Source organism: Fukomys damarensis, unplaced genomic scaffold (assembly GCF_012274545.1).
Source record: "Fukomys damarensis isolate Sample0158 unplaced genomic scaffold, DMR_v1.0_HiC HiC_scaffold_15, whole genome shotgun sequence".
In the NCBI taxonomy this organism is placed as follows: Eukaryota; Metazoa; Chordata; class Mammalia; order Rodentia; family Bathyergidae; genus Fukomys; species Fukomys damarensis.
The window spans coordinates 41,618,799-41,641,709 of record NW_022900927.1 but is presented as its reverse complement, the minus strand read 5'-3'; the positions used below and the strand labels follow the sequence as shown (position 1 = coordinate 41,641,709).

Sequence of the window (22,911 nt, the reverse complement as noted above, 5' to 3'; positions counted from 1 at the left end):
CACAAAAATATGTATGAGGAAACAGCAAGGGTTTGAATTTCTCACAAGTTGGTGATAATGGACTGCAGATTCTGGTTCGATTCTATTATTCTTGGAGCAAAGGTAATATATAAGGTACAAACTAGAAAAAAATAGGAGTAGTTGCTAGTGATTATGCCAGGAAAGGCTGCTTTAATGAAGGGGTGAATTTGGATTAAAGTAAGTCCTAAGGTGGCAATGGGAGGAATAAGGTGTCATAATCCTAGGAGGCCTGGCTGGCTATGTGGACACAGGTGTCAGAGAAAGGGAGACTTAAAATTATTGTAGTGACCAAAACAACGACGGTCAGTGGGTAGTCTAGACTAACAGTAAGGGCTTCACGCTGATTTTAGGGAAGAGAGGGAGGACAGCAACCACTGTCCTGGTTCAGGTGGAGAAGTGTATGGAAAATGACTGCAGGGATGGCAGAGATTTCAGAGGAGAGGAAGGTTTCAGGGAAAAGAAGGTGAATGTGTATTATTACTAATAGGCAATTTAAAGGATGGTGGATCTTGGATTATAAGACTCATAGTGCAAGGTATCAGTATGGGGAAAGTACAGAAAATGGACTTTAAAGGAATATTTACAGAACTATGCATTTGTGGAAATATAAGTATGAGGAATACCTTTTTGTCTTAAACATTTGATGTGTGTGACAACTCAATTTGTCAAGCATATATCTGCTGGTAAAATGCTCACTGGGAGAACCTGATCTTCAAAATGTTTTTGTTTAACAAGGCCCTCCCAGACATCACACACAGCATGCTTAAAAGGAAACATCAAAATATGCAACATACAACTTACTATCCTCAAGTTAAAATGTGGCAGAAAGAAAAATACTTCCTTGATCTGCAGAACAACTTTTTCTGAAAACCTGTGCACAGATATTCTTCAAAAGCCATCATTAAATGGACACAAGACAAATTTCAGAATGTGAATATGTCAGAGAATGAGACATAGTAAATATCAACTAGGAAAAGATCTAATTAACAACCCTATTTTTAGAAAGCTGGGAATTTTAATACAAAAGACTATCTGTAGTATGAGCAGTGGCAGAAATAAGCCGCACTGCATACAAAGGGCAAGAAGAGGGAAATATGGAAGGCTCAGGACTGAGGAGTCACAGCCCTGTTCCCTTCTCTTGAACAAAGGAAAAACACAATTTTGTTTTCACATAGAAGACAGAATACAACAGCACCTCACACAAGCCTGTTTTTTCTTCTAGATTTGCCCCTACTGGGAATCTCACATGGTCAAATAGGTTTAGGCCCATGTTCTAATAGAGAAGAAAGCGAGAGAGACGTGAAGAGTAAATAATGACAGTGTGCAAGAGAAACGGCAAGGTGGACAGCTAACTTGAGCTGAGAGGCGCAGCAAGAGCAGACAATCCTACTCTGCTGCCACTCATGTGTCTTCAGATTCTCAAGCTAGCCTGAGCACCAAAGCCTGCTTTGTATTGGGTTTTCCATGAGCTTTGTAGTGTTGAAGTACCAGGTCCATTTTCCTTGTCTATGCATAGAGAATAAAAGGCATGAATACTTGTTGACTCTGACCAGGAGTCTAAGAACATTTCCATGAATCTGAAAAATAAACTTCATTCTTTCCTAATATAATGGCCACATACTGAAGATATTAAAAACAGGACTATATGTTATGAGAGTATAAGTAGCTGAATGCTTTCACATCACATTATACGAAGTCTCACATATCGTAAGTATTTATCCCCTCCAAAACATTGTGACCTCTTTAGCCCCCGTCTTAATGACTTTTATTTTCTTACCTGCTAGCTTGTCATATAGATAAAAATTCTCTAAGACATAATGGACTCCATTTATGACTTCTAAATTGACTTTGGTTGGTAGGATTTTGAATTAGCCTATTTGTGATCAGCTAAATAAAGGTGTATGATAAACAAGTTTCAGATAATTAGATGGTGCTGATTATACCTTCAGGATGCACTCGACTTTTATGATTAATTCTTCATTGAAGACTGAACATACTATTGTATTCTGCAAAGCAGAACATCACAGTGAGAATAAAGAGTCCAGGTACTCCATGACCACTAGTATCAATTTGAACACCATTATAATTTTACTATGAATAATTGGTCTGATATCTTGGAGAAACTCCAAAGCAGCCACCCATCAAAAGTTATGATCTATTTTAGATAGAAACTAACCTATAATGGGAAAAAGTAAAATCTAAAAGTCACAATCAGTGCTGAAACCTACTGAGTTAATGAGCTGCTATCATTATAATAACAATGGAATAAAAATGTAAGAAAAGAATTGCTTTCAAAGTGTGCTGATTAAGCCTTTAATCTAGAGAACATTTATGCAAATGAAATTTATTTTAAAAGCATGCTTCAAGATAGAAAACAATGAAAAGTTAATTTAAGGCTCACTCTCTAGATCACACAATTTCATCTTACAAAAAGGTTCTTATTGATCTTTTCAAAAAGGAAGGAAAGATGCCTGTTATGCTCCTGCTGGACATGATATTCTGGTCTTCTGCTATCAACTGGCCCTTTGCATTTTCCTTCTATTTTATATGTCATTTCACACCACATGAGTACCTACCATGAGAGTGATACTTTTAAATTTAAAAATTTGTTAACTATACCCTTGCTCCAAAGTATTCTACTCCAAGATGTCAGATTTAAGAATGTCCATACATGTACAACTGAGACTGTAATGTCAACAGAATGAGTGTTTGTTTGTGGGGGAGGAAATCAGGTTGATAAGGTATTAAGAGATGAGGAAAGAATATTTAGTATGATAAACATTAACTCCATGCTTCATTTGCAAAATACACAATGCAATATCTTCATGAACATTAAAGCACTTGAACAGCATCTGCCACACAGTCAGTTATTCATATGCAAATAGAAGTCACCTTCCCTTTTTCTACTGCCCTGTGCAGGGAAGAGAGCAGCCATCATTGTTTATGCATGGGATTGGCAGAAGCTTTATCTAGTGGGCAGGCAGACCTGACATTCCTACAGTGCTCTCCTTGGGCCCTGTTCCATTTATATGTAAGATCAGTTAAAGAAACCTCATGGTTTATTTTTTGTTGTTGTTGTTGTTTTTTGTTATCTGTGAAGGGGCTATTTTTCTTCTGTGGAAAAAAAGAGAATTGTGCCTCATGCTATACATTTTTTGCAAATTATCTTACACAAGGGGTAGTCAAAATAAATAGTAAGTTTTTAAGTTAAAAAAAATATTACAGTAAGATCACATTGCCATTATTCCTCTGGAAAATACTCTTCTCACTTCAAATACGCTTATTCCATCATTTTTGACATTTTCTGAAGCAGTTCTGGAAGTTCTCTTATCAGTGCCTTTATGTGGTGTGATCAAAAATACAACAGTGAATGCTGCTACTGAATGTGATCCAATGAAAGGTCAGGCTTCTAAAATTACGACCAGGCATCCTCAGCTACCTTATTCACTACATCTGACTGGGCTTTTCTCCAAATATCAAAATAATGATGAAAGTAGAACCAAAGACACTCACAGAAAATGATTTTCAGAACTCCTTCACAAAGTGGCAAGAATGATGGAGTGCATTTGAAGCAAAAAGACTATTTTAAGGATGAATAATGGTAATGTCTTTTACTATAACAAAGCTTAAACACCATATTTTTTATCATATATCATGCATTGTTACAGTAATGTTAAAGTAAGTTTAGGATTATGAAGCAGATACTAATATTAAATAAGAAATATTTTAAAAGTACTGCCTATTTGAGCTGGTTAAAATGTTATCAGTCAGGAAAACAATGGATAGATCAATAAAACTTCAGAGATAGGAAAAACTGAGTTTTGTTTTAAGACACATTTCTTTCAACATTGGTCAACTACGAACTAATTTTTCTAAAGGCAGTTTCAGGTAACTAAACTATAAATCTGTCTTTACCCTTGAAAATTTTACACTTTTTATTTAAAAGTAACAAAAGACCACTTCAGAATTCTTACACTAAAAATCCTTGTATTGGTTGCAAGGCTCAATAGTACATGAACGCTGCATGCTGTGACCGTCTATAGAAGATATGATGCTTCCTAACACCAAAGTATGAGTCCTGGTGGGGATTTCAAATGTTAGTTTTATTTTATAGTCAATTCTGAGTGCTGCTTGGACACAGGAGGGTGTTATTGTGTATGAGTCTCCTCTTGATCTATTTCTGGAATCACAGTAAAGACTGTTAAAAATGGGCAACTTATTTGTTAGACATATGATCAAAATGCTTTTCCTTCTAATTTAATTTTTCTACGTGCTGCTGCAATGTTTCAAGAATGGTTAAGCATGCAGGTGATTGACACCATTCCACATTATATTCTGAGTGTTTTCAGGGTAGGGTCTCAGAGGATCATCTTTCTATTGTCTTCGTACAGTTCTATTTGTCTATCATCACACTTCAGTGTTGCTAAGAGAGAAGCTATGGCTTTAAATTAGAAAAATGGAAAGTGTGAGATACAACCCATACTTCTTATTTGATCTTGTAACAAGATTCAAATTTGATACAGTACAGAAAGAATGTTATGGGTTGAAATACGCATCACTAAGAATTTATATACTGACATCCTACCCCTTCCTTTAATAAGTATCTCAGAATCTTTCTTTATTTGGAGATAAGGTCTTTGCAGAGATAATGAAGAAGCTAAAGTGAGCTCATTGGGGTAAACCCTAATCCAATACAGTACGTCCTTACAAAAAGGAGAAATCTAGATAACACACACAGGAATACAAATATAAAGACATAAAGAGAAAAATATCATCTATAAAAAAAGCAGAGAGGCACGGAACAGATCCTTCTCTCACACCCCTCAGAGTGAATGCACCCTGCCAACACCTAGATTTCTTACTTCTTACTTTTAAAAATGTGAGACAAAATGATTCTTTCACCTATACCTCCCAGTGTGTAGTATATGTACTTCATTCCAGCAGCCCTAACAAACTGATACACTGAACGTCGCACCTCGAATGAGAGGCGGCAAGTGGCAGCTGGGCACCGGGTCCAAATCGTAAAATGTGTGAGCTACAAAGGCTTTCTGCATTTTTAAACAATTAAAAAAGTTTATGGAAAGTTGTTTTATTTTGTTATCTAAGCACAGACATGATATTTTGATTTTGCCTCTTACTCTGAGAAGCCTAAAATCTTTACTATCTGGTCCTATACAGAAAATGTTCCCTGGGTACTGGCCTAGATAAGAATCAAAATGAGTTCAGTTCTGATTTCAGAATTAAATGACTGGAAGTTCAATTAACTTTATTCAACAGTAACATTTCTATTGGCAAAAAAGTTATTTAACAGCTTTTCTGATTTTACATAATTAATACAGAGTAAACAATATATGAAAGACTGAAAAAAGAAGTATATAAAAGCTCATATGCACAACAGCAGTCAATTTTTCTGAAATAATAATGTAAATATTCCAACAAATTTTGGAAGTCTACAGTTTTCTATAAGTTTATAAACTCAGATGAATCTCTTGGTATTTTGTTGGAATGCAAAGATACGGTAAGCAGAATTTTGAAAGAAAATTGCCATCACATATCTTACTATTATACATTGCTATTTCAGTTTCTGCCTGAGTGTCTTCATCAAAATATTTGTAAGATGCTGGACAGATTAGACATAGCTGGAATTATGACAAGAAATGAGACTTTTTAAGCGAACAAAAGCAAGGAGCAATACGATGCATGATACTCTTGGAAAGAATTTCACACTTAATAAATACTTCTCTACAACGCCTCCAAGTGTCAATACCCTGTCTACGTGGTTCTTTTTATACCTATGTTTTTAAAAATCTTTCTATAAAAGACAGTATGTCAATCCCTCATTCAAATAAACTTTTATGAGGTATTTGCAGTGCACCTGGCCCTGTTCCAGATGCTAAGAATATAGACTCAGACAAATAGAACAAATACTTTCAATAATATTTGGAGAAAATGATAACATGGCAAATTATAAGGTACAGAGGGGACACTGGGCCTTCTAGAAGGCTGGAAAGCAGGTGGGGGAAGCACTGAGCCAAACTCCCAGCCCCCTGCTAGGAGGTTTTGAGCAGAGTTTACAGAGGCAACAAAACAAGTGAATCTTTAAGGATGAATAAAGTTATAAAGGGGACAGAATTAATATTCTAAGATTCCAGGCACAAGCAAAAGCAAAGAATAACGTGGAATGGGTTTTCGGGTGGTGTGGACAACAACCAATAATTTAAATTTGTTTGTTTGTTTGTTTGTTTTGGTTTCTGTTTATAGACCTCAGGGCCTTCACACTGAACTGTATCTCCAGCCCTTTTTTGAGACAGAGACTTCGTTATTGCCCAAATTTTAAGCTTCAACTTGTGATCCTCTCACCTCAGCCTTGCAGAGTGCTGGGATTACTAGCATGCAGTACCATTTCCAGCTAATTCAGTATTTTCAAAACTAAAACGGTGAGGCCAGGCACGGCAAGGGGAAAGGTAAACCTGTCCAGAAAGTAGGATGCTTAGAATTGGCAGAGGCTGAGGCAGGGAATAGAGACAGAGTACACTGGTAATTTCATACATTAGGCTTGTTCACTGTTCAGTAAGGATTTCTGCAGTTAAGGCTCTTCTTTGGCCTCGGTGATTTCAGGATGGGCAGATGACCTGGCCTGTTTTATACAAGTGACCCCTGAGGACCCCAAAAAAGCTTGCTTCTCCCCCTGTAGAATTGAATCTTGAGTCATTTAGGATGAGAGGGTACAGTATCCAGTAGTAAGAAGAGAATCAAGCCTTTCCACTGAAAAAAAAGAGTGAAGCCCAGGAAAAAGGAAAATGTTTATTGTTATATCAGCTACATCCAAATTCAGAGCTAATGGAGGACTTTGCAGTTATGCAAACAATGCGTATATATTGTAAGCAAATTTTAATAAGATTTTCTCTCACAATCTAGAGACCTATTATTGTTCCTGGAAATTACTAATGTTTCATTCACCTTTTCAGTGTAACAATGAGGCTGAAAAGCTAAATATCTCTATAGACTCACACAGCTAGCCAGAGGCACAGAAAGAATAAGGAAGCTGTGAATCTAACCCTTAAACACCTATTTTCTACAGTCACACTAAATTTTATCTCCCAACCTATACTTTCTCCTAATGTATTCTGCCTCTAGTGATTTAAGAACTTGTACTCAGTAAGCACTTGAAAAATATATGGGAAGAGTACAGGGTATCTTAGCATTCTGGGAGGCTGAGGTGAGAGGATTGTAAATTTGAGCCCATTATGGACAATTTAGTGATTTAGCGAGAGCCTGTTTCAAAAAATAAGGGCTGGAGATGTAGTTCAGTGAGCTAGCTGCTGAGTTCAGTCCCCAGTAATGAAAAAAAAAGAGAGAGATTTTTTATTAGATGGGTTCACTCACATAAGATTGACAAGATTGTAGGATCTAAATAAGGAGAAAAGCTGGGAACGTCAATACTAGTTACCCACATTATTTTAATTGCTTAATGTCCCCACGCCCCAATAGCGTAGCCCCTGAAAGGGATTAAGGCCGTTCTTTGCAGTTCTGTCAAGAAGGTTGCTATACAACCCGGGGCCCAGCCTAACTCAGCCTCTGGTTTTCTATGTCAAAATGCAATAGCTGGGTCCTGCACAGTTCTGCCACTGCCATCACCTTGGTGTGACACAGCAGAGGCTCTCTATGCTGAGGCAGATGCTGTCCCCTGAACCTATGAAACTGCCAGCTAAGTGCACCTCTTTTCTTATAAAGGTAGTCACCTCAGCTGTTCCGTTGTCACAATGGGCTGCTTCATTGCATCTGTATATATAATTGAACACCCAAACTGTGTAAACAGAGTGGGCAGGTAACCCTAGGAGGAGATATATAAAAGCAACATCCTTGCTTGTCAGTAGGATGGAAGGATTGTGGATTATTTCTCTCCTTTACACATTTGTACACACTGTGAATTTTCTCCAGTAACCACAGAAACGTTTTATCGTGATAAAACCACTGTGTAATTCAGGAAATGTTCACATGAAAATACTTTCATTTCTAATTTACCTGAAAAACATATGGAAGCTGTGCTAACAGTTAAAATTCAGCTTATTGAAAGTAACTTTAACCATTTCAAATACAAATTAAGTCAAGCAAAAAAACAAAAAAACATACATACAAGTGTAGCACATACAGCACTAACAAATAAATCCATGCCACCCGCTCTGTGAGGCCAGATGAAAGAGATGTAGAATTTATCTGCTGCCAGCTGGGAGCCCTCAATTTAATGATCCCAAATGGGATGTCTCACCCCATTAGTTACCCCATTAAAAAAAAAATTTATCCAAGTTCTTAAAGGGAAAAAAAAACACAACTGTTTCACGTCTATATGCAACTTCTTAAATCAAATTAAACTACTAAATTAGCTAACACAATCTCTACAATCTTTTATTGTTTCTCATGAAAAAAATGCAATAAAAAGATCCAAATGGCCTTTTCCTTCACATAAGCCTCTTAGTATTTTTCTGTATATATACCAAAATATTTTTCCCATTCTCATTATTCTATTATTTCTCTGAAACTTTTGGAAATATTTATGTGAACAAACATAAAAGTTCAAGATAATGTCAAATATGTAAAAGAACAAAACACTACTAAATTGCTCTCCTGATATTAACAATTTAGGTAGCCATTTAGGACCTCTAAACATGTAAAAACTTTATTGTCTTTTGTGTTTTTAGATACATTGACAATCTGAAGTGGAAAGAGATTATGATTACATAATGAATTAATCTACCAAAAATTGTGAAACTGAATTAAAAAGGAATATTAAATTATAAAACTAAAAAAGTTATATAGGTATATTACAACTTCATTTAAATTAATTTTATGATAACAGTAAGATCATAGGAAGTGGATTCAAATCCTGCCATTTTCATTAATTAGCAAAGTGTCTTTATTACAAAGATAAAGTAAAGCAAAATATTTAAATAATAAAGTATGTTAGCCACACATTCCGGGACCTCAGTGCTGATGGCGACTAAGACTATTTTTATTATAACCACCTTGGCTTCATCTCCTCCTTATTTTCCCCTCCTCATCATTACCATGAGATTTATTAATACATCATGTTGGAAGAAGACAAGGGAAACGTTCTGTATAAATTATTGACACTATAATATAGAGTTTTGGCCAAGTATAGCATTAAGACTAGCTTTGCAAGAGGTGAGAGTAGCACATAGCGCCACCTATCGGTGTGTTTCCAAATATACTGAAAGGTACCACTTGGGCTAGTGGTATTATCCATGTAGCCTTTGAATTTAAATGGCACTTCAGGTTTATAACAATTTCTATCCTAACAGCCTTTTAATATAAGACCTATAAGCACAGGGGCCCCGGGATTGAGTACAGTACTTGGCAACAAAAAGGTTCTCAGTACAAATATGTGGTATGAATTAATTCTACAAGTAGTTTTATCTAAAACTATTGGAAGTTTATAAGATTATTCACAATGGATTAGTTAGTTCTGAGAATTAGAGGACATCTAACACCAGCTCCCAAACCTGCGATGGTGAACTGACTGCAAAAGGAAAGGCGAGAGTGCATCAAATAACAGTTGTTCTCCTTTCCTAATGTTTTGCATTGGACTCCCTTTACTTAGAGTAAAGAAATGTAAGCCGAAAGCCAGACCACTTGATTATGAAATGAAGTGATTATATTTACTTTATCAAGCCCCATTGCAGCCTATTAATCTTCTTTGAGTTTGCTTTTAATTACTATACAAAGTCAGTAAGCTAATGAAGGAAATACTTATGATTTGGGAATATACTGATGTTGTGATTAAGCTGGAACAAATCAAAACAGAGTAAAATGAATTATTAGAGTGTATACAAACAAATGAAGCATAAGGAACTTGACGCCTGAAATATTTGATTGGTATCTTAGGAGAAATCTGTTGCCTTTACTTTTTCTGTTTGGAAAAGGGATAGAAATAGTACAAATGGTCCAAGCCTAATAAATGACTGCCTACATGATTTTATGAGACTTTACTAATGGACTCCTTTGCAATGGCAATAAAATTTCTGCACACTGCTACCAATTGTTGATTTGGTCACCTAATATGACTATATATTTGTTTCCCTTCAATATATGAAGAGTTAGGCACAATGACTAATAACATATGGCACATACACTAACAAACCTTACTGCCTTTTTTTTCAGCTTTAATTGAGTTTATTGGAAACAACCTTATTGCCTTTTATAAATTCTTTTATAAGCTGATATTTGAACACCTGGATTGTAGTTTCACAAATGACTCAAGTGGTATAGTTCAAAAATAATAACTACCATGATATTGTATACTTTTGTATTTTAAAAACCATGATTAAACATAAAAAGTAACTTTTTCAAAAGCTAAATTGATTAGTTTATAATTGAAATTAGCAGTCATTTTATTGAGATATAAAGATAAAAATGTGATAGACTCCAACATGGACCTGGGAAAGATATCTTTCTTACTATGATTTAAGTCATCATATTGACTTGATAACAACATAAATTATTTACATAATCAAAGATTGATTTTTATGATCTTTCCATTTCAGTAACTCAGGCAAGAGTTTGTAACAGGCGCAATCATCCAGAAAATCTCTACTTCTCAAAATGTAAACCTAACATCCATTGTTGGCAAAAATCTTCTTCTGACAGTCAATTTCTTTTACTCCCCTTCTTTTATTAGACATGCACATGGTCTTCTAAAATACCAATGCTTCTAGAATTCTTTTACCTCACAATAGCCTAACAACATCCTTGGCTTTACCACCATCATCAATTCAGCTTAAGCCCAATAGTCAATTGCTTAAAATACACTCTAAGTAACATTATCTTATTTCATTCAATCAGTTTATTCCCAATTATGGATCAATTCACATATTCTTTTTCTATTCCTCTATGCCAGCTGCTGAATAAGGAAAGGTATAGAAAATACATGTTGATTTTGTCTACTATAAATTCAGTGTCAAGTAGCAACTACTTATCCTTGGGTTGTGTAATGAACCCTTGGCACAAAAAGAATTAATAAATTAGACACAAACAAAAATTTAAACCTTGATGTTTCATATCATGAAAAATTAGAAATAGTATTGTTATGGCTTGTATTTAGGTGTTCCCCCAAAGGCTCATGTGGTCATAGGTGTGGCTTTTCAGAACTGGCTGCATCTAGGGTGTGTGATGTTGGGATTAAGTGTGTGATGCTGGAATTAAGGATACATGATTACTAAAGCAGTCCACTGATGGTTTCGCATAGTTCTGGATGTGGAAAAAGAGCAGGTAGTCCAGAAAACATAAGATGAAGAAGCACAGTGTGTGATGTTGGGATTAAGTGTGTGATGCTGGAATTAAGGATACATGATTACTAAAGCAGTCCACTGATGGTTTCGCATAGTTCTGGATGTGGAAAAAGAGCAGGTAGTCCAGAAAACATAAGATGAAGAAGCACAGTGTTTCTGTTATGTCCTCGCTACTTCACTGCTTTGCTGACCTCCTGCCTTCGGCCCACCATGAACTGTTTCTTCTTTGTGATGCCTCACTCTGCTGTGGAGACAAAGTAAACCTTTCCTCCTTTAACTTTGGGGGTTGGATAGTTAGTCTCAGCAACCAGAAAAATAACCAAGATAGGCATCATCTATCAGATAAAATACTTATATACAGAATATAAAAAAAAAAACATTTACAATTCCCAGTAATGAGAGAGACTAAGGCAGGACAATTACAAGTTTGCATCCTACTAGGGAAACTTTATGAGAACCTTTCTCAAAATAAAAAACAAAAGGGGCTGACAATGTAGTTCAGTGATAGGGCACCTGTATTTGATTCCTAGTACTGAGAAATAATAACAACAATTACAGGCCCATAAAAGGTTTAAATAGACATTTCAAAAAGAATCTGAATATATTACATTCTGACAATAATTTTGCTAAGAATATGCAAAAGGAAATTATACACTTGTGGTGGGAATAAGGTGCTACAGCAATTTGTAAGACAGGGCACTTCATTAAAAGGTAAACATAAATATATCACACAACACAGAGATTCATTTTGTAGGTATCTATCAAAGAGAAATTTTTTTTTTTTTTTTTGGTACCAGGGGCTGAACTCGGGTCCTTGCACTTGCAAAGCAGGCCACCAAACCACTGAGCTAAACCCCCAGCCCAAAGAGAAATAAAATCCATGTCGCCATAGAGACTATCCCATGAATGGTTATAATAACATTCTTCAAAATAATTGAAGTAGTAGAAATAAGGCAATACTCCACCAACTGGTGAATAAGCAAAATATAGTACATCCAACTGTATATTACCTGGCAATAAAGAAGAAACTACTGAGGTAGGTTATATATGTGAACCAAAATCATGCTTATTGAATGAAACCACAGATAAAAGACTATATATCATATGAACTCTTTCATGTCCAATACCAGAAAAAGGCAAATCGATAGAAACAGACAGTGGATGAGGGGCTGACCAAGGCTGATCTTTAGAGTGGAGACTGACAGCAAATAGGTTTGAAGGGCTTTTGAGGGCAATAGAATAATATAATATTAGATTGTGGTAGTGCTTGTACTAAAACAATACTGCACTGTATGCCTAACACAAGTTTATTTGTCATGTAAATTAGATCTCAGTGAAGCAGTTATTCTTTTAACTAAGCTTTCTGTGTATCTCTGCAAAGTCTGTTTTGTCTTTAAAATTTTATCGGTAGTTAGTGGCAATTCTAAATTTTGATACTTTTCTCATTAACCTAATCTGCACATATGTTCCTCATTCTCGGCAATAATTATTGTCTACTTTACAAAGAAAGTAGAATAAGTAGAATTATAAATCCAGGTATTTTCCCACACCTCCAAACTAATGTAGACAATCCTTTTCTGTTTCATAGGGAAATGTATCTCACCTTTTAGTTAACTTCTTTCTGTAATCTTAGTCCACGTCTTACTCTGTTTGGACCGTTATAACAGGACCCTACCAATGCGGTATCTTAAAAGTAAACAGGAATTTATTTCTCACAGTTCTGGAGGCTGGAAGCCAGAAATCAGGAAGCCATCAGATTTGGTGTCTGGGGAGGTCCTGTTTCTTGGTTCATAGATGACTACCCTTTAGGGCTAGGGAGCTCTCTGGGATCTCTTTTCCAAGGTTATTAAATATATTCAAGAGTATTCTGCTCTCATGACATAAATACCCTCACAGGCCCCATCTCCAATCCCGTCCCATCAGTGTGCCAGTTTAAACATTCAATCTACAGCAATCCTATGATCTCTTTCTGGATTTTCCCAATATCTTAAGAAATATCACCTTATTTTGTTTAAGAATTCACTCTGTATACCTCTCCTAATTCTTTCAACTCCAAAACAGAACAAAATAGTCAGTAATACAGTAATCTTCACTCTGTCTCTTGTGTTCACTTTTATGTGACCTTTTCTTACCTTTACTGCTATTTTCATGAAGACCAGCTCTCCCTTCCTTGTTTCTAACACCTAACCTATCGTTTGTTGTCACCTTTTTATAACCTAGAATGTTCCTTTAGTACTTCATTGAAACAAAATTTAATAAGGTCACTAATAAGAAACTAGTGGCCAAACATCACTCTTTCTTGGAAAGTGACATCATTGCTCACTCTTGTTTCCTATCCATTTCAAAACCATCAGTTAACCCAAGTTGTTTCTCAGTCTCTGTGTTGGAGTGGACTTTTCTGTTCCTTCAGTGGCTGCTCTTCCTTTGTTTACCCTTTAGATGTAAAGTATTTCTGCTGGGGTTTGTTTTCTCACTCTATATCAGAAGCACTGCTGTGATTTTAGTGCATGTAGTGTTGATTCATACAGTGATTAAACTTAGTGTCATCAGTTACTGCAAAAAAATGCCATGCCTCAGGCAGGCCTCAGGCCAGCTACATTGAGGGATGCCATGGCTGGGAAACCGACTTTAGCCATCTTACATTAAGACACTTGGAGATGTGGCACAGGCAATTCTACCAATTACTCATACCTAGTGGAGAGTTTCTCCTGAGGGATGGCATTTTCACTCCAAACAGATCATACCATTACCAACCCGAATCTCTGTGAGAAGCTTTAATGTACCTAGGGTGTTGATATAACTGTAGATGAGAATGAAAGAATGTACTGTTTCCTGCTTTACATGAGCATCTCTGTGATTTTATAGATGATCTGTCAGTGAAGAAAAGTGCCATCTTTAACTCTATTTAATGATCACATAGATCTGTTGGGAGAATTGTCAAAATATGAAAATTGGGAGATTTCAGACAAAAGACCAGATTCTTGGCTTCACCAGAAATATCAAGTTGTTTAGCCAAACGTGGCCTTCTTTTCTACATTTGTACATTTCCAAAGGCAGCAATCTTGAGAGAATAAGGTGGCTGACCCTTATAGACTGGTCTTTTATATTAGCAATTAAATTTATTACACCTTCACCATGAGCCCTTAACCTTTAGAATTGTAAGAAATAAGATGTTTGATGTTTACCACCTACTCTGTGGTATTTTGTGATGTAGCTGAGCATATTAATATACACAGATAAGACTCGAGTTCTCTAGAAATAAATGGTGTTTCCAACTCCATTCCTCAGCAATTCTTCAGTTAACTATTCAGCTAATTTTTCTACTGGACTTTTAGCAATTTCCTAAGAAATCTGGTTCTCTTTCTATCAACTCCCTTTAATACTGTTAAATTGATGGGAAAGAGTTCTTTTAGACTACAGTGGCTATAGCATGAGTTCTTGCTTTGAAATACAAAACACAAAATAATCATAATAAAATAGCTTTTTATAACAAACAGGTCCAAACTTCTGTCATTCCTACCCACAGTCCCAGGATAGTGGCAGAATTCTATTAAGGTCTTCTTATACCAAACTCTTCTAATTTTTTATGCTTTCACTGCCCAAATTCTTTTTGCTTTCTCTCAGATTATGTCTCACAAAACATCTGTAATTTTTTTCTAAAGAGGCTGTTTAATTTATATTACTTTTGATGAGACTATATTTATAGTTTAACTGCCTATTGTGAATTTTTGAAGTTCCTATAGATTCTACAACATGCCTACAATGACTACAACAACTATACTATAAACTTTCCTAAATCAGGCTAAAAAGGAAATGGAGTTAGTATTGGTAGAAATTATCACCAATGTGATGTGGAAACTAAGGAAACTGTAGTATCTTTAAGTACTATAATGTTAAAAGTACACCATGGCTGGATGCTAGAATTACTACTCCTATCCTCTTATTGGGGGTGGGGGCAGCAGTATTTTCAATTTGCCAATAAGAATTCAGCTATTCTCTATTGTTTAACTATATTCTACTCAGGAAAGGATCAAAGGGGATGCCATGACTTTCTGATATGACACAAACAATTCAAGCATGGCTATTACAGGTAGCTGGCTCTGCATTGTTATATAAATGCATTTCACTTACACTTATAGAGACAATATCTAAAAACCACAATGCAGTGGCTTTTAAGAATTTTTAATAAGTAAATTATTCAAGTGAAATTTACCAAATTGCTAAAGTGAACCAATTATTAATTGTTTCATATTATTTAAAATAACCTTAAGATAGTTGGGAAACCTCAAAGATGGGAGGGAAATATGTAAATCTTTCTACTGTTGGTTACATGACCCTGGGAAAGTCACTTACTCTCTCTGGATTTTCATTATTTTGTCTGTAAAATATGCATAAGATTCAATTAAAAAATTAACCTCGAATATCTAATATCATTTCACATGACCAAAAACACCAGAAAAGTCCAGTAAGGATTTATTGTGTTCTATTGCATAATAGTGTGACTATAGATAACAATAATGTAATGTACATTTCAAAAATCTAGTGGGAAAGATTTTGAATGTTTTCACCAGTCTATATGATGTCTGAAAGGTCTTTAAACTTATCTGTCAGTTTTTGATGCATTTAAACTTTTGAAATCACATTTCTGTATTTTATAAACTGCTAATGGTTAGCAAATTGTCTGACAGATACTTATTGAGTTCCTACAGTGTGACAGCAACTGGGAACACACAGATTAGACATTATATTACATTCAAATATCTCTTATTCCATGAGTGTAAATGGCATGATTGCATAACAAAAACACTGATGTTCAGTCCTGGCATGATTCATAGCAGGAAAACAAGGGACATGTTATAAAAGCACAGATGAGGTACAGTTTGAAAATGAACAGAAGCAAATTCAATGAAAGACTTTCTATTATTTAAAATCTATACAATCTGCTATTTGAATGTGTGTATATATGTGTCTATGTGGCATTTAGTGAAATAAAACCTCCCTTGTAGAACATTCTTGTAGGTGTCTTCTGCCATGTTAGATTTAAAATGCTAAAATTAAAAGCTTTAGGCAAATCTGCAGATAATACATTTTCTGATGCTCTCATAGTAATTTCCTTTTGTGTTGAGTAACAGTGAACAAAAGATGTTTCCTTCTAGCTATTCTTGCCTCTTACTTGGAATAGATATGATTAAGAACATTTTATAAACTCACAATAGGTATTTTAAATTAACACACAGATGTACATAACTAAAACATTTTAAACTCTGCATTTAAAAGTGATCCTTGTCCTGATTCACTTCCTGAATAGAGGATTTTAAAACATATTAAAATTTATTTATAATAAAAAACGCTTTATTCTATTAATAGGAGGCATTGAAGTATGACCTGATTGCTATTCAACCAATAAAAGTGAGTAACATGGTACTTTCGTCTCCTTTAATTAAATAATTCTTTTAGAAGCTTTATATCATCATAGAAAGCTAAATCTTACCAACAATGTATTTCAGGTGCAATGAGTCATTATTTGATCTAGTTTAAAGACAGTGTCATTGGTAGAGGGTAACATTTGATATTCTCTTTCTCTTAACAAAACTCGGCTGTGATGTGTGTGTGTGTGTGTGTGTGTGTGTGTGTCTGTGTGTGTGTGTTTTTGCTAAGTGTTTAAGGTTTGGAAGGTTGAGGATATATTTGGTCTTTTTTAGATGATTCAGTGTACATAAAAATCACCTAAATGTTGGCAAAAACTAGATCGATGGGCTCCATGTCTGGAGTTTCTGATTCTGCAGGTCTTAGGTGGGCCTGAGAATTGAAATTCTAGCCAGTTCTCAAGTGAAGCTGCTAGGCAAGGCACCATACTTTGGCAACTATTGTTCTGAAATGACAAAATTTATTAAATTTCTTTCTCTCTGTTGGTCAGAGGACCCTTAGTCAGATCCAGTCTAGGACTTTAACAAATAGAAGTAGGTTATCCCAATTTGTCTCCAAACCAAAGTTACCCTTGTGCTGATTCTTAGATCTTCCATCACAACCTATTTATGACAGACCATCAGATACTCCCTCCTTTATTTATTTTTTCCACTGTCAGGTAACAATGTATAGGTCATCTGTTTCATAAGATGGTGCACACTTTGGATCTCTTCCCCTCTCTTTCTCCCATTTTTGCACATAAGCTATTTCCTTTCTCCTATAATATCCTCGCAGCTTCTTAGCTACTTCTGACTTCATTTATCTCCCTACCAAATTGGATTTTATCACAAGCCTAAATGATTGTATATCTTAAATGAATAGATAGCTTATGTTCGTCCCTTTGCTAACTCACTGTCTCGGCCTTTGTTAAGCCTCATCCTGTAATAAATATGACAAACATTCTGCAATCATGGGAATATATTAGAATAGAGGATAAAGTAAACACACAAAGAAGTGTGATATGATCAGGTAGTCATATGTACAATGAAGATATAAGATAATTGACCAGGAAGAAGCTTATCGGAGCTACTCTGGGAACATTCTTCTGAAAAGGAAACACTGGGTAAGAGTGAAGGGTTTTCCAGCTGCAAAACACATCAATTAAAGTGCTGAAATGGAAATTAGTTTAGATTGTTCAAAAGAAAAGAGAGAAGTTCTAGGGGACTGAAGTTAGTGAAGGTGTCAGGGAGAAAATATGTTTCAGGAGTGCAGGCTGGGGAGTGAGGGGAAATTTTTCACATGCCTTTTTAAACTACATGTTTCGACATACACATGTACACACACACACACACACACACACACACACACAGAAAACTAGGAGACTGGGATACACTAGATATGAGGTGAAAGCTAAGTCTGTTCTTCTGCTCCACTTGAATAAAGATGTAAACAGCATATGAGGGAGGAGAAACTGAAGGCTGCCCAGTCTTTGAAGCAGGTGGTACAGAACACACACTAAGCTGTATGTACTTTTTATATCAGAATGTTGACATTCGTATATTATGACTTATTCTTTTGTTCTTTTCATCAGTGCTCAATTAAAAAGCTGTTCTAGGATTAGATAGATGATATAGGTATAGATATGTATGTTAGGGGAATGGGAAGTCCCTCCTTTTTCATAAAGTAAAAATTCAGAACAATGAGAGAGCTAAATTAGGTCAGGAATATTTCTTACATTAGCTTACAAAAGCAATGCTTACAATCTGTGATGAGTCTAATGAAATCAGCAGAATAATGAACAGTATGAAAATGTCTCTCTCTGTCTCTCTCTCTGTCTCTGTCTCTGTCTGTCTCTCTCTCTCACTCTCTCTCTCTCTCCTCCAAGCAACTTAAGAAAATAGAGAAGCAGAAACTAGCCTAAAGCAGTGATTGTGAGTCTTTTAGAGCTTTCAATGATATAAACAGGCTGACTGGCACGCATAGCATAGGTTCACCACCCCAGCCTAAAGCAAGAGTTGCATATTTTCAACATCTACAAGAAATGTATCAAGTTTATTATACCTGATAAATGCTTTAATTCTTATATTGTTCTTATATTTATTCTTATATCATTGACTTGTAGGTAAAACTAAGGTTATCTAAATTGAAAAAATATTAGCCAGATAGGAAAATAAGCCTATATTTATAATTAATCCAAATATTAAAATAAGTAACATAATTTTCCACATTATAGAGCTAATGTGGTCTTGCAGATGAAATCACTTTTGTTTTTATAATATTCTAAAAAAATTATTAAGTAAAAAGAAAGGGTCCTTTGGTATACGCTATAAAAGCTCTCATGACCTTATTTATAAAACTGCTGCATTAACTCTTCACCACCATCTATGTTGATTAAATTACCTGTCTGCATCCACGGGCACATCATGAACACCTCTCTGGATGGCCTCCCTGGAAGTGGCTGTGTCTGGTACTCGGTTAAGACTTCTAGTGTACAGGTTGAGCCCTCCATCTGTCATGTACCTGAAAAGAAATGTCTAATTATTCCACAGAAAATTAAATGATCTGCATAACTGAATTTAATACACAGACTGAGTTCTCAATTTTCAATAATTATTTAACATAAATTCAATATGTTTCCACATACTCTGCTCATCAGAAAGATTTTTACAATAATCATAAAATATCTTTTCAATTTTATTAGGAAATCAATATGCTTTACTGCACCGCTGGGCTGGGAATTTAGCTCAGTGGTGCTGTAGCCTCACACAAACACAAGATCCCAAGTTCAATCCTCAGTACCAAAAAAAGTAAATGAATAAATAAAAAGGGTATTTTTTTACTGCATTGCATAAGTAGGCTATTTGGTTATCAATATTTTGGACAAGTTTGAAGAGCAGAATAATTTTATTTTGTAAATAGTATTTTTAAGCAGTGGATCTCAGAACTACTGTGACGTCACGAAACTTAGAATCCGTTTATTAAAATGAGAACCAAGACCACCTGTCATGTAAAGGTATAAGATCCCAATAATGAGTGTAACTGTACTGTATACCTAGAATGTACCAATAAACAATAAAGGAAAAACAAAGAATCCGTTTGTTTGATAAAAATTATGCCACAACAATCATAAAATAATAACCAAGATGTACCAAATGTTTAAAATGTTGCCAGAGCCTAATTAGTTTGCATGTAATAACATTATCATCTTCATTTTAAAGATATAGAAAATAAGTGCTTAAAGGTCAAGTGATTGCATGTGGCTCCTTAGTCCGTCATGGGAGAGCTGAGGTACATCTGGAAAGTCGGCTAAAGAAACCATGATCACTGTGACCACTATTTAGTGCCGCCTGGCCCGAAGAGCCAGATCGTCCTCCTGCTCGCTGTCTGTGAGCTCTCCGCATGACTAAGTGTGTTAGTTACGGGTTAGATTGTTATAAGCCGTTGATATTTCATCTGTGAAATTTTTTTAATGTGATTTACTCAGTGTTTTAGATTCCATGGCTTTTGTTTGTTTAGCCTTTATTTTCTCACTGACTCTAATTCACATTCAGTTGTCCATATTGCATATACCGTAGCTTATATAGTCTGATTCTGATAATTTCGTCTTACACAGTTGTATGTCACATTATTTTTTTTTTCTGAATCAAAACAGCTCTCAGTTAAATAGCTTTCTACTTTCATATGGCAACTCCTTCTGTTATTTTCATGTAGTTTAAAATTAGGACTTCAGACTTTTGGAGCTCCTGTTAATTTGGTTCTAGTTGCAGAGCTTTGTCGACTGTGGTGCCTTGCCCTGGAGGAGTGGCAGGGCCTCTTAAGCAGTTGCTGGAAACTAGACTGCTCCATTCCAGCACACACAGCCATGGGCCCAGGCACTGGTTTATCGAGTGCTCACGGTCCTTCCCAGATTCAAGTGGTTTGTGTGAATTTTTCTGTCTGGCCCCACAGATTGTTCGGAGCTCTCCCTTCCAGTACTAGCAGATGTGTCATTGCTTCCCTCTTCATCTTCTCACATAAATGTTAAAACCGTGCTAGTTCTCTTGCTCTTGGCTGTCGGCTGTCAAATTGCTTAGACTTGGTTAACTTATTATCATCTCTTTTCTTGTAAGTGCTTAATTTTTTTTCTTGTTTGGCTTTACTATCACTTGCCTGTTTTAATGGAGAACTTGGGAAATTAAACATAATATGTTTCTACTATATATACTATCTTCCTATAATTCTATTATGTTTTTATAGGTAACAATTTCAGTCAGCTGCTATATGTCACAAGTAGCCAAATTTTAATTATATGCACATCCAGAGAAGTTAAAGTCATTCTCTTTCCCACTAACAGATCAACTACAGTTCAGTATCTTCCTTTACAGTTGCATAGATAATATGAAAAAAATACCCCCCAAATCAAAAGTGTTAGTTAGAAAACCTATACTAACAACAAATGACTGCTGTGAGATGTTTTTATGATTAAATGAGAAAAAAGAAAAAAAAAAAAAACAAGACCATAGGGAAGAAACCTATGAATAAACATGTAGATAATCTCACAGAGTCACTATATCAGGAGTGAAGACTTAGAACCAGCCTTGTTATTTTTGTTGGGTTTTTTAGTTTTTTTGAGACAGGGTCTCGCTATGTAGTTGAGACTGACCTGGAACTCACTATGTAGTCCAGGCTGGTCTCGAACTCACAGCAATCCTCCTGCCTCAGCCTCCCGAGTGCTGGGATTACAGGGGTGGGCCACCACACCTGGCCCACAACCAGCCTTTTTATATTCAAATACAGTGAACCTACTTACTAACTGTTTGAATTCAGGCAGGTCGTTTAAACTATTTATGACGTCTACTTTATCTATAATTTGGAGATAGTAATATTGCACAGAACATTATTTAGGATGTAATAAATACTATTTATATACAGACTAGCATTGTCAGGTACTTCTTTCCATTAAATCTTCTCTATTCATTAACAATTACTCATATTCCATATATGAAATTAGAATAAGAATAAAGATTAGGAATCTTTTGGTTCACAAGGTAGACAACTTTAAGTCAGCTTAGGTGCCCTAAAATTTCCACCGTTATACATACTTCAGTCATTTAGGGTTTAATTTGGTTTTTTTTGTTTGTTTTGTTTTGTTTGTTTGTTTGGTGCCAGGGATTGAACTCAGGACCTTGCACTTGCAAGGCAGGTGTGGTGCCACAAGCAACATCCCCAACCCCACACTTCAGTCATTTAAAGTTTAATAAAGGAGAATTGAGAGAGGATCAAGGTAGAATAAAGTATATCTTCCTCCCTAGTTTTAAATTTCATTCACTTTTATTCTTAGATTATTTTGTGTTTGCATTATGTGATTTAAGTACAATTTTAATTTTAGGTTATATGCTTGGTCCAAACTACTTATCACCATGCCAAATTTCAAATTTCTCTCAATTAAAATAAGTAACTTTCTCCCAATTTTCTAGAGTGTTCTTTTTCAGCTTCATAGAAATATTTTTTCAGACTTACTGTAAGAGTCTTTCTCTGTCTAATTCCTAACTGCTGATCCACATTCCCAAGTGTATAAAGTAATTTCGAAAAGAGGAGGAAGCGATTAGCCTTTGCATGCCTCAAGAAATTTTGAATTCTCAAAATGCTGATTAGGTAATCTTCTGGTTTCTACCTAGAGTACATGAAAAATATGAAACTTCATTCCCATTTGCATTGACTTTGTGACATTCCTGGGGCTTGCATGAGAAAAATAACATCTCTTATGTTAAACATCTTCATTCATTACTATGTCCATTGAACCTCCTTTCCCTTTAACTTGTAACACATTCTTTTAAAAATTGTGAGCAAAAAATGAACTTTGTGATTCAATTGTAGCACAGACATCTCGAAGCTCTTTTTCCTACTTGAAGAAAATACAATCGATTACATTAAGTCCTCTCACCACCCCCATTTAAATTCTAGGCTAAGACACTCTGCTGCCTCCTCCTGACACCATCATGCCACATTACAGCCACTGGTAGCAAGCGCATGGGCCTGAGCATCCTCCACACTGTAGCCTCCAATTACCCATGAATTGAGACTCAGCCAGCTCTCTATTAACCGTGACTAGTCATCTTCCACACAGGATACAAGACTGTGACATGCTTTCCACTTCAATCTCCTGTACTCTGCATAATGAGACAGTATATATATATAT

General features: G+C 35.5%; 1 protein-coding gene across 4 annotated transcripts in view; it reads right to left on the bottom strand.

Annotated features, from left to right (window-relative positions):
• The window catches only part of Nav3 (neuron navigator 3), a 772,995-nt gene that overhangs the window by 117,240 nt on the left and 632,844 nt on the right, over positions 1-22,911 (bottom strand). For all 4 annotated transcript variants that reach the window (XM_019209835.2, XM_033763794.1, XM_010639521.2 and 1 more), the window contains one exon: positions 19,134-19,253. In XM_019209835.2, coding sequence (XP_019065380.1) covers positions 19,134-19,253 — 120 coding nt within the window. The remainder of the gene's footprint in view (positions 1-19,133; positions 19,254-22,911) is intronic.